Raw genomic sequence first — 13,528 nt, 5'->3', positions numbered from 1 at the left:
AGAAATGGTCACCATGAAAAAAGGGGCATGTAATCTAAGAAGGAAGAAAAAAAGAACACATTGTATTCTATATTAAGCTAAACTTGAGTTAATACAAGAACATCTCATCTTTGGACATGACCGAAGAGCGTTATTTTGTCAATCTGTGTCTTTACTCTTATTGGCTTGAATCTTATCAACTGTGGCCCATATTTTATTTGTCGATTCATTCTCTTATACTACTCATTCTCTTACAAATATATTGTTTTGGGCTTGGTTGGCTATTGTCCATTTTCCTTGGTGGGCTGAAGTTCAAATCTTGTCCTTACATGTACAATTTTTTTATTTTTTTTATTTACATTGTTTTTTGTTGTATTTACAATAATGATATAGTATCGACTATGGAGTTATACATCATTAATTAACCTAGTTTAAATTTTCTTTTTTGCTATAGTTTTAGAGGTATTTCTTCCCCCCACAACCCCCCCCCCCTTTTTTAACTTATACATCCATAATTTTTTTTTTTTTTTTTTTGAGAAAAAGGTTACAACATATATCCATTATTTAAGTAATGACAATAACTAAATATAATCATTCCATATTATTGATGTAGGGATAAGGGCTCAAAATTGTATATTGGGCTTTGGCCTTGGCCGAGGACGTTGATTGGTCTGAGGACGAATAAACCGTGGTGAAGGTTTTGAGCTTAGAATCCCATGAATATGATGCAAATGGAAAAGTTGGGGAAGGTAGTTTGAGGTGGAGTATCTCCTCGGATAAATGAAGCATAGATCAAATGTATATTTTATCTTTTAAAATGACCTTCCAGGGAAATTCCACTGATAGGGACGTGCACTATGAACGTACAGGAGGGGTGGAAGCTCAGAAATATCTAAGGAAAAGCTGCTGCCACCGTATTGAATGCTCTACAGCTAACTTTTTGGCCACATTTATATGGAGAAGACCCCTGAATAGTGTTGCCTTGTTTACCTCAACTCACATAGGACCAGAGAAGATGTCCGATGGGACAAGCACTCAAGTAATGGTCTGGATAACCAACAACTGGAGGGCCAAGATCAATTAAGGGGTGATATATAATGTAAGAGACCCTTGAAGAGAAAGAGACCGGAGAAAAAAAGAGAAAAATACTGTAGCATCAAGAACTGATTTTGTAATTAAGCCTGAAAGAAATATATAAGAACAAGTCTCCTCGGACATTGCCGAATACATTTTTCTTTAGTTTAAATTTGTTTATCTTCAATCCTTTGTCACCAAGATTTACTTTATTTGTTGTCTGAGTCACTAAAACCCAGTTTTCCAATCCACACTCTACAAATTTATTGTTTTGGACTTTTTGGGCCTAAGTCCATTTACCTTTTGGGATAGGAATTCAAATCTGGTATTTATAATTGACATTAGATCAGAAAAATATGTCAATGTACTTTAAAAAAAAAAATATATATATATATATATATATTGTCAATGTACTTTAATAGAGCAATATCATCATACTTTTAAACAATATATAAGACCTAATAATATCTAAATATTGATACAGTTTTTTTTTTTATTTTTATTTTTATGAGAAACATTGATATTGATACTTAATATATAATATATATATATATATATATATATATATAAAGTGATTATACTCTCCTCCTTTGAAGTATGGAGGAATGATAAAAAAAAAACACACACACACCCACACACCCACACACCCACACACACACTTTCTCCCCTTCACATCCATTATTTGATCGAACTCTATTAAATTGATGTTTTAAATGTTGCAAACTAACTTGCCATTTGATCAAGTGCAGGTTTCCAAAATTACCCCCTCTCAGAATTAAAATTCATCGATTTAATTTTCTAATTAAAGAGAATTTAAAATATTTAACATGACTTTTTCTTATTTTTAATTTTCCATCACAGGTATTTTGGAGCTTAATAAATTTTGCATTATTATTCTAAAATTCTTAGTTATGTTTTTACTAATCATAGTTAAACTTTGGTAAAAAGAATTTTATAGAAATTTAGAATATTTTGTTACTAATATAAACAGAAGGGAGGGAAGTGTTATTTTTTTCAAATCTTAAGGGATGAGAGTGTTTTTTTCGTTCAAGTTTGAGGTGGAGCGTTATCCTTTCAAACTTTAAGGGAGGGGAGTGTCATTACCCCTAAAAAAAAATTAATATAGATACTGTTAATATTTAAAATTAAGGTACAATTAGGTCCCAAAAAAAAATTTAAGATACTATTAATAGCTAAAAAAAAAAATACTAACTTTTATGTAAAACCTGTCTAAAATTACAAAAGAAAAGGAAATAATTATAACATGTAGTAATTTTTATATATAGGCCTTTTTTTGTTGTTGTTAAATAGTGTATTTTTCCTAATTATTTTACCGGAAAGAGTATTTTGAAAATGATTTAGTTGAATAACCTCATTTGGAATTCAATTTTGTGAAAATCAAGTTTCAAACGCAACTGAACTTTGTAAAATTCAAGTTTCAAGTCGTTAAAGTTGATGCAACACAACTAATGTGACATCAATCCCACTTAGAACCCAACTTTTAAAAACTTAGGGGCTGTTTGGTTGGGTGTTTTGAGCAATAGTTTTCAGTGTTTAAACAACATTACATGTATTTCTACACACTTTTTCACCCACACGTATTTTCAAAAAATACAAATAATGTTACTAAAACAATATTACCAAATGGCTCCTTAAGTTCTTAATAAATAGAAGTCGGTTTTTATAAACACGTGTTATATGTAACTTTTTTCTTTTGTTGTATGGAATCTGACTTTGTGAAAATCGAGTTCTATGTAAAAAAAAAAAAAAGCAATGAAATTAATAAATCGTAAAAGAAGCTAATGAAAGTTGTGTTTGAATCAAAGCACCCAATGGGCTGTAATTGTGCTCCTCATCAAATTTGCAAATAAAAATAAAGATAAAAACAAAAGAAAAATAGAGAAAAGAAAATTTACACAAGACAACCTTCCCTCTCTTAAACGTAAATGGTAAGTTGAAGTTGTGAGTTTCTATTGTTGTTTAACATTCCCTTTTTTTTATCAGTTGAATTTGTGAATTGCTTTGTTCAAACGAAGAAAACTTGTCCAATTTGTGTGTAATTAGACCAATGCACTTGTGCAAGACAGACAATACATATATAAGACTAAGATCGAGACTAAGAATTACTAGTTAGTTAATTTGTGGCAAAAGGCTGCAATTTTCTTCTGGGTCTACAGGTGATATATTGCATTGGGCTATATCCATTTTTGGCCTTAAATCATGCAATCGAATGAGCAGTCTATCATTGGAAAAATTCCAGCCTAAAATTGTTTCTTTGTTATGCATAATGTCACTCCCCGTCCTCTTTCTTTATGATCTATCTGTGAAGATATTGGGATGTCAATGGACTGGGTGCCATGATTTAAGTAACGACAATTAGCTAAATATAATTATTCCATTTTATTGACTTTATAATTTATATCAGAAAATATGTCAACGTACTTTTTTCTTATTTTTAGAATATATATGTTGGTGTACTTGAATAGAGCTATGTCATACTACGTTTAAATAATATTGTGGGAGTCAAAATTGACCAACCCGAAGGCTGATATTGAAGTTCTAACTGTCACAACTAATTTATAAAATAAGTGGGTAAGTAAACATAAGAGTCTGATTGAAACAATTTAAGATTTAAAGACACAAATATACTAGTGCCAAGGTTATAGGAAAGTTTTGATAAGTACAAACACTCTCTAAAAACTTATTCAGCAAAAAAAGAAAAAAGAAAAAAGGAAGAAGTAAACATAAGAGTTTGAACGAACAATTTAAGATTTAAAGGCACAAATACACTAGTGCCAAGGTTATAGGAAAGTTTTGATAAGTACAAAAACTCTCTAAAAACTTATTCAGAAAAAAAAAACTCTAAAAACTTATAAATTAGTTGTAATGGTTAGAACTTCAAGATAACCCTTCAGGTTGGACAAAAGAGATTTTGACCCCCACAAATATATAAGACCTTATAAATAACTAAATATTGATATAGATACATTTTTTTAAGAAACATCGATATAAATACTTAATCAAACAAAATATAGATATTGATGTTGTTGATATTTAAAATTAAGATACTACTAGGTCAAAAAAAATAATTAAAATAGTATTAATAGCTAAAACAAATATTGATATTTACGTAAAATTTGTCTAAATTAAAAAAAATAATTATAACATGTAATATAATTCTTATATATATATATGTGTGTGTGTGTATTTATTGCAAAATAATGCATTTTTTCGAATTATTTCACTAGAAGAAGACTTTTAAAATTTATTTAGTTAAGCAGCATTGTTTGGAACTCGATTTTGTAAAAATTGAATTTCAAGCACAACTTGATTTTGCAAAACTTGAGTTTCAAGCAGCTATCGCTAATGTGACGTGACTAAATGTGACATTTATCACTCTTGAAAGTTGGATCTCAACTTTTGAAAACCCAAATTATATATAATTTTTTTTCTTTGTTGTATGAAACTCAATTGTGTGAATCGAGTTATACAAGCCGTAAAAAGAGCTTATGAAAGCCATGTTTGAATCAAGAGCGCCCAAAGGGCTTTTAGAATAATAGAATGCGCTCTTTTCAAATTTGCAAAAAAAAAAAAAAAAAAAAAAAAAAAGATTTTTTTTTAAAAATTTTTATTTTACTAACACAACACAACACAACACAGCACAAGTTACACAACACAAGTACACAACCTTCCCTCACTTCTTCGTGTTCCTGGTCGGTGACTAAAAAACCAATAACTATTAAATTCTGAAACACCCAAAACCCTAGAAATTCAAAATCCGAGTGAGTCAGACTCAAACTCAGTCTCCACTGGGCGAACCCATTTGCAAGATCCGCAATACCCAAATGGGTCGACCCGAACCCTACGTCTTGTTCTCCCAGACCTTCAATCATCCCCATCTCGACGAGTACGTCGACGAGGTACAACTCTCTCTCTGTGAATTTCGTTTCGTCACGCTTCTCACACATTGTCAAAAATTACAATTCAATATCTCCATCTTCGAATTTGTTATTTTTGTTACTAAATTTTGTGTAAATTAAGCTCTCTCTTTCTTCAAATTTCAATTTTAGGGCAAGTTTAGGTTATGAATTAGCAGATTTAGTTTGCTAATAATGCAAGTTTTTGTGGCTAATGCATTTTTGTTGTTGTTAATATTATTCAGGTATTATTTTCTGAACCCATTGTAATCACTGCCTGCGAGTTTCTCGAACAAAACGCTTCTTCGGCCTCTCAAGCTGTAACGCTTCTCGGGTATGTTGCGAGCTTTTAACCTCTATTGTTTGTAATCAGTTGAACTTGTGTGTAGTGAGAGACAATACATAAGACTAGGATCAAGAACCTAGTGCAAGACTAACCAAGAATATTAGTTAATTAATTTGTTACAAGTAGTTGTTCAAGTTGTTAGTTGGTTAAAGAACCAATCTCGAGCTTTTCTTGATGTTAGCTCATTGTGATAGTTGATGCAAATTTCCTAATTCTCTTTCTAGGCTCTATTCTTAATCCTCATCAGTTGAATTTGTGAATAACTTTGTTCAAACAAAGAAATCGTGTCAAATTTGAATTTGTGTGTAATGAGATCAGCAATGCACAATGCACGTGTGGGAGACAATACATAAAAGTAGTTAATTAATTATTTCAAGTTGTTAGTTAGTTAAACAACCAATTTCGAGCTTTTCTTGATTTTGGCTCATTGTGAAAGTTGATGTAAATTTCCTAATTCTCTTTCTAGGCTCTATTCTTAATCCCCGTTTTTCTTCTCTTGGAGGGTGACTACCCCGAAATGATGCAATTCCCTTGCTTTTCACGTACACTTTCCATTACAATCAACAATTTCATTCCCAATTTTCTACAAAACTGCAAGTGGATTGATTATATTGTGAAACAAAAGTCGTAGTTTATGGGCTATTTTAATATCAAAACTGTTAGTTTATATTTTAATGGACAGAACTTAGTTGTAGTTCATTAAGTGCTGTATCTTAGGTTCTCCAATTAAATTTAACCATGTGGATGCATTGGCCAATGCAACAAAATTTTGTTATATTCCCCCAATGGTGAAGCCAGGATTTGACTTGAGGGGGGGGGGGGTGTGCAAAATTTGCAGTTTTTTTATATGACAAATATCATTATACATGTGCATGTAAATGTATATAGTATTTGAGATCAATTTGAAAAATTAAAAGCCATTCATTTGAACACTATGTGATATTTTAGTATAAGAAAACCCACAAAATATAGCATATTGATTATATTGTGTGTATTTGTTAGGATATCTATCACATAAATAATTCATTATTCAATTTTTTTCACTAGTTAGATAGAAATGATTTTACTAGTTAGATAAATACCGAATAAAGTTTAATTAAATTTCTGTTATTTTGGTTAATGTAGACTCATAAAATGTTTAAAATGTAATAACTAAAACTATACTATGAATATTTTCAGTCCTCCAACTTGTGGCAAAAAAGCTACAATTTTCAGGTCTTACAATAACCAAAAAAGCTGCAATAAAAATGCAATTGTAGCACTGCCATTTGCAGTTCCAAAATGCTGCCTCCTTGCTGCCTGGTCAGAGGACTAGCAATCCAAAATAAACAAACAATAGCAAGGAAAAGCAGCTTTTGTTAAAACAGCCATTGCCTAAGAGGGTTATAGTAACTAATCAGTAACAGCTAAAGTTTCTTTTGGGTGGGCCAGGGGGGTCAATTGCCCCCCTTGACCCTCCCGGATTTGCCCTTGTCTTCCCCTAACGATAGTTAAATTTGACCGTGTGGCTAATGTATTATTGCAGCCACATTGTTAAGTTTAATTTGGGAACCTAAGGTACATCACTTAAGTATTTTTACCTAAGTTTTGCAATGTTTTATTATACTATGATGTATAATGAATTGTTAGATTGAGAAATTCTAGTTTATATATATATATATATAATGAATTGTTAGATTGTGAAATTCTAGTTTTATATACTTGCCAAACCAGAAAAAGAAAGAAATTCTAGTCGTGTTAGATAGAAGTTGGCCATCTTCTATGATGCACAATAGAGATTTTGTAAGAATTGACCATCTAACTTTCTTCTACCTTTTGCAGGGCTACTTCACCACCTTCATTTGCTTTGGAAGTATTTGTTAAATGTGAGGGGGAAACAAGGTTTAGGCGTCTCTGCCTGCCTTTTCTTTATTCTCATTCTTCATCTAACGTGCTAGAAGTAGAGGTAATCTGACTGATGTCGATAATTTGCTGCTTCATTTGTCTATTTATAAACTTCATGACAGTGTGCTGATTTTAGTAAACTTTTGTTGAATTTCATCTCATATATAATGTTATTTTACTCTATGTGATGTGTTCTTCTTTTTAGCTCATGCATGTACAGGGTTTGATTCGTTGGGTCAGTTTTAGGAAAAGTTTAGGAGATTGCTTTAATGCAATAATATAGGAACTGCCTAAGAGTACAGACTTATTTTTGGGGGAAATTTGGAAACAGTAGTAATCCTTCTGTTAGAAAAGTATGACAGGAATTTTGTTGTTGACCTTGAGGATCTAGGAATATCTTGAAAATTTTAGTGAAATCAGAGAGAGAGAGAGAGAGAGAGAGAGAGGGGCATCTGGTGTAGAAAGTCTTTGTTTTGAGCTACTGCTCCTGGTTACAGTTGATTGGATGGAATGATGGACTCAGTGGCCGACTCCGGAGGAAATTTGGCTGGAGCTAAAGGGGTGCGAACATGGAATTTATGATGGGCAAGTGGAGCAGATTGGGGGCTTATTGGGGGTTAAGAGAAATGTGAAATAAGTGGGAGGATTCATGTGCATGTATGTGCTAGTGTGTGTTCTGGGACCTGCTTTGCTTGCTCCCCTTCTTTAAAATTAAAATGTAGATTTACGACTGTGTCTTTTGATGAAATGAATAACAGGCAACTGTATCTCCAATATATGTTTCTAATATTAAACAAGATAAAGATGATCAACCTGCTTTTTGAAAATTCATAGCCAATTTGCTCATCAAGGTCATTAGAAGGTTTGATTGTTTTTCCGGTCGACAAAAAGGGTTAAGCAAACCTTATCCATGGATACCACTGTGTTTGGTGGGCTTGGGATGGTAAAATAGAGTTTTTGCTTCCATTACATTTTGCTCTTACAGTTATATTAGGTCTTTGGGCTGTTGGGTCAGTTTGTTATGCATTTGTGGCTTTTTATTATATGTTGAAATTTTCTTTGGGTATTGGAAAGATGAATTTATCCATTTCTTTTTGGATGAGTTCAATTTGTGAGGACTAAGGATTAACTGGTTAGGAGTTTGGACTTAATGCAAAGTCTCTTTTTTCTTGATTTTGTACTTTATATGTGGAATGTAACTGAAGTTTAAATATCTACTACCAGGTGAGAATTTAGAATTCTTTTATAATATAAAAACTAGATGGAGATTGTTTGAGTTGAATTTCTTTTGATAATTTTTACTATATGTTTTCTCCTAAATATGATTTTTGTGCAGATATGTAATGCTTATAAAGTCATTTTGGAAGAACTACTTTTTTTTTTAAAATTTTTTTTATAATGGTGTAGTTGTTTCCAATGAACATGTGTTGTGTTGATATATATACGTGTGTGTGTGTGTGTGTGTACACACACCACTGTTGTTGAAAGAGTTGTTGATCAACAGATTATTTAGAACTCCTCAAAGGTGTAGTTGTGATAAAGTTCCTAGTCCTTGTGAGAATTAATTTCTTGTGGATTAGTCTTTGTGGCTTATCTTAATTAGGTGTCAGTTTAGGCATTTGTTTAGATGGATTATCACCTCTGTTTATCTAGGATTTTGTATTTTATAATTTTGATTCGTTTCTATTGTTGTTTAGCATGTCTTGCATTTTGGTGGATTTGATTGCATTTAAGAATTTGTCACTTCATGCAGGCCGTTGTAACTAATCATCTGGTTGTAAGGGGCAGCTACCGTAGTCTAAGTTTAATCATATATGGAAACACGGCAGAGGATTTGGGGCAGTTCAACATTGAATTTGATGATAACTCGCTGAGAAATTTAGTTAGTTCTGCTGAGGGAAAGCTTGAAGATCTCCCTCTGGCACTGCACTCAACTAACCTGACAATTGAGGATTCTATATTCTCTCTGAATGCGTTATCCCTTCCAGTTGTTGCATCAGATATATCTGTTGAGGTTAAGCAGTTCTTACAGATGTTGTTGAAGATTTTAGAGTTGTCGAAACTTGGGGATGCAGTGGATAAAACTGTAAGTATTGTGGTTTCAGCAGCCTCTTCATATGTTACCCGTGACTTATGTTATGCCGCAAACAGTCAGAAAAATCTTACACGAGGCAAGTCAAAAGAATGTGAGGAACTGCATGGTGTCATCAGTGAGGCAAGAGAAGAGCTTCTTGAGCTCTTTAAAGTACTTCAACATGAATCAGGGAGTGGATCTGCTGACTCGTTGGCAGGATGCACTTTTCTTGATTATGAGGCTGATCTGGTTAATTCCAAGGAGTTGGTTGATTTGTTTAGCCAGTACTTTGAGTTTAGCAAGAACTCCTCAAGTTTTGGACACCAACAGCTTTCACAGGTGATTTAAGTACAATCTTCTTCACTCATGTATTATACCAGAGAGAGACTCTACCTCCTCTCTCCCTAAACATGATATATAATCCTCTCTGTTCTGATCTCATCTTGAATTTCAGGAAAAAAATGTTATTCTGGGGTTGAGCGTGGCTCTCTTCCTGTGCTCTAGTAGAGAGAGCTGCTTTCACTTTGTCAATAGTGGGGGAATGGAGCAGCTTGCACACCTTTTTTGCCATGACAAGCAGAATTCTACTGCCATCACATTGCTGCTACTTGGAGTTATTGAGCAGGCTACTCGGTATTCAATTGGGTGTGAGGGATTTTTTGGTTGGTGGCCTCGTGAAGATGAAAATGTCCCTTCTGGTATTAGTGAAGGTTATAGTCAACTGTTGAAGTTGTTATTACAAAAACCACGCCATGATGTTGGTTCTCTTGCAACTCATGTCCTCCACCGCCTGAGATTTTATGAAGTTGCTTCAAGATATGAGGTATCCTTTGAGTTTTGTGTACTTGTGTATTTGCCTCTCTGTCTCCAGATCTAGTTTATAGGTTTCTTGTGGTAATTTCATTCTTTTCCAGTGTGCAGTTCTGTCTGTTTTGGGAGGCCTCTCTTCTGTCACTAGGGCTACCAGTGTTACCTTAAACATGCTTATCGGTGCTAAATCTCAACTTAAGAGGCTCCTGGTCAGTTGGAATAGTGTATTGTATTTGTTTCTTTTAGTATGTGAGACATGTATAGCTAGTACTTTTGCATATGGAAATGTCGCAGTTTTGCAATTTTAATTCTTAGTTAATGTTTGTTGACAAGTGTTAATGCAGAAGTTGATAAATTCACGTGGTCCAATTGAAGATCCTTCTCCAGTGGCCTGTGCAAGCAGATCATTGATTCTTGGTCAAACAGAAGGATTATTGTCATATAAAGCAACCAGTAGCTTGATTGCTTCATCAAATTGTTGTTTTTCAAATTGGGATATTGACTTGCATTTGCTGGAACTTCTTAAGGTATGTCGGTATATTGTATCTGTATCATTCTCAAGCAGATTTGGGTATATTTATGTATGTATATATGTATTAGTGCATGTATTTATGTATATATATGCATGATAGAGTGTATTTAAATGTGTATGTATGTAGATATGTGGGGGTAAAATCATTTTGCTCTGTTTTGCTTGTGGTTCCTGCTGTCATTATTGGAGTGGTATGGTTTAAAAAAAAAATACACTGTAAAATTTATTATTATGTGGCAATACCCATCTTCACTGAGGATTTGATTATAACCTAATCTACTGGTGTGTCAAATCTCAAACACTTCATCTTTAATCTCAAACTGCCATTGATAAGTTTCATCTTTTTATTTTTTAAGAGAGAATTGGGAGTAAAGTCATGTGCTATAGGGTTTATTGGAATGGATATTTAAATAACTATAGGCAACAATACCATTTCAGCTATGATAGAGGCACAGATGTTGACATATTGGTATAGTCTGAGGTGTTTAGCCATTGCACATTAAAGTAAGTGTCAATCACATTTATTAACAGCTTGCAGTTATTTTACTCCTTGTAAAGGATATATTTTTGGCTGAGGCTTCATGTGATTATATCAATAGATATGAAGATGTCTTTTGTTTTTCGTGGGAAATCTGTCAACTAGTTTGTTCTTGATGAGTTTGTGTTTGAGGTGTCATTATGGGGAATGGCACCTCTGCGTTTATACTTTTTTTTATTTTTTTGGATAAGTAAGATTAATTTTATCAAAGAGAGACTACTTCATGTAGGAGAACATAAAGCAGCGTAAAAAATAACATCAAGAACGGATTATATACAGAATGATAACGACTCTTTAAGTGATAGAATAGAATGGCTAGTCATGAAGCCCCTAGCGTGAGACACTCATATTAAGAACTATTGAAAGTTGCTAACAACTGAGCCCTCGCTCTTTCCATATCCTCAAAAGTTCATTAATTCCATTCCCTCCATATAGTCCACATCAAATATAATGGAATAATATTCCCAATATCCGACAAATGCTTTCCAAATCAGTTTTTCCAACCAAACATAAGATCGATGACCTTTTATGGTAAAAACCATTGAATTCCAAATGCTCTAAAAACAAAGCTCCATAAATCCATTGTATCAGTGTAGTGTATCAATAGATGATCTACCGTCTCCCCACTACACCGGCACGTACAACACCAACCCACAATCGTATAACCTCTCTTGATAAGGTTTTCAAAAGTAAGATTCCTCCCTCATACTGCTGTCCAAACTAAAAAAGGAGGCCCTCTGTGGAGCTTTAACCCCTCAAATGCTTTGTATTTTGCAAAGATGGCTATATGTCAAATCCTTTGCCATATTAATTCTTATGTCTTTTGTAGCCCTTGAAAGCTAGGGTTTGAACCTAGACTTTGATGGCTATTGAAAGTAAAAACCAATTACAGGAATAACTAGCCTTACTCTACCTGGTTTTAGGTTTTGGGGGGGGCCTATTCTGTTTCTTTTATTTTTATAAGTTTTTTTAAATGCCTTACACTTAAAAGGCTTTATTTTGGTTTTTGTGCTCTCTGACCAAACACGTGAACCACAATGACTAAGCCACATCCTTTATTTTTTATTTTTTATGGGTAGCTCTATCTATTTTAATACCTTTGTCAATAATTCGTGTCAAAAACTTTTGTGTACTTATTACTATCTATTTATTTTATTTTTATTTTTATTATATGAGTTTTCTATTATTATTATATAAAAAAGCATGCTTAGCAATATATAAAATATAAATATAAATATTTTAAATAATTTTTTAATCGCTGCACCCCGCCGCACCCGCACCCTATTTTTTAAAAATTGCTGAGTCCCGCATCTGCACCCGCACTCGAGTCTGGAAACACACCCGTGCTTCATAGGTGAGCACTCCATAACCTAAAAGAATTAGAAAAGAATTATGCCCAAAAGTTAAATGATTCAGTGAATTCTAGAATGGTGTTCTATTTCTAAGAATTATGCCCAAAAGTTAAGAAATTGTTAAGCTTTTACGGATATTTTGATAAGCCTTTTACTTGGCAACGGTCAAGACTGTTCTCTGTTTCCTTTATCTCCTTGATTAATGAAATAATCCCAGGTCCTCATATTTCTACTTTCCCAACCTTCGAATTACCTTTTTTTATTGGTAAATTTACACACACGCCTAGTGGGTTTTATATCCATGACCTTATCCTCCATCATTTCTTTTATGCTGAGGGGTGCTGTTTGAGCTAGAGCTCATTGGCCTTTTTTTTTTTTTTTTTTTTTGATAAGTAACTTAAAAATATATTGAAAAACACAGCCTCGTACATAGGAAATGTACGAAAGAGGCAAGAACATCAAGAAAACAAAGTACAATGATCAAGCAACCGAGAAAGAGAAATACAAGAAAAGAAGGTAAAACCAAACACCATTCGAGAAGAGTAGAAAACAAAAAAGACTTAAACTCAAGAATGGACCGCTCACGATCCTCAAAGCTTCTCGAATTCCGTTCCCGCCATATACACCACATCAAACAGTGCGGCACAATCCTCCAAATAACTAAATTACGATGTCGCCTGAAGTTGCAAGACCAGCAATCCAACAAATCCGCTACCCTTTGTGGCATCACCCAACAAATACCAAACAAGCAGAAAATCATACTCCACATTTCAAAAGCAAAAGGACAGTGAAGGAGGAGATGATCTACAGATTCCCCACACCCTTTGCACATAAAGCACCACTCAAGAACAACAAAGTGTCTCTTCCGTAGATTATCAATAGTTAAAATCTTGCCTAAAGCCGCAGTCCAAGAGAAAAAGGCAACCCGAGGAGGAACCTTCGATTGCCACACCATTTTCCAAGGAAAGGGAAATACCGTAGATGGGGATAGAAAATGATAATACCCACTCACCTTGAAACCT

At 33.5% G+C, this 13,528-nt stretch overlaps 1 protein-coding gene across 1 annotated transcript in view; it reads left to right on the top strand.

Moving 5' to 3' along the window:
• The first annotated feature begins 4,722 nt into the window (after positions 1-4,722).
• The window catches only part of LOC111994348 (protein virilizer homolog), a 19,287-nt gene continuing 10,481 nt past the window's right edge, over positions 4,723-13,528 (top strand). Inside the window, exons 1-8 of the mRNA XM_065761745.1 lie at positions 4,723-4,973; positions 5,216-5,304; positions 7,138-7,261; positions 8,954-9,613; positions 9,729-10,097; positions 10,189-10,293; positions 10,429-10,707; positions 11,148-11,199. Coding sequence (XP_065617817.1) covers positions 4,899-4,973; positions 5,216-5,304; positions 7,138-7,261; positions 8,954-9,613; positions 9,729-10,097; positions 10,189-10,293; positions 10,429-10,707; positions 11,148-11,199 — 1,753 coding nt within the window. The 5' untranslated portion in view covers positions 4,723-4,898. The remainder of the gene's footprint in view (positions 4,974-5,215; positions 5,305-7,137; positions 7,262-8,953; positions 9,614-9,728; positions 10,098-10,188; positions 10,294-10,428; positions 10,708-11,147; positions 11,200-13,528) is intronic.

The sequence above is a fragment of the Quercus suber genome, unplaced genomic scaffold (assembly GCF_002906115.3).
Source record: "Quercus suber isolate HL8 unplaced genomic scaffold, Cork oak 2.0 scaffold_427, whole genome shotgun sequence".
In the NCBI taxonomy this organism is placed as follows: Eukaryota; Viridiplantae; Streptophyta; class Magnoliopsida; order Fagales; family Fagaceae; genus Quercus; species Quercus suber.
Note: the sequence above shows the minus strand (reverse complement) of the source record. Positions and strands in the feature narration are given on the sequence as shown.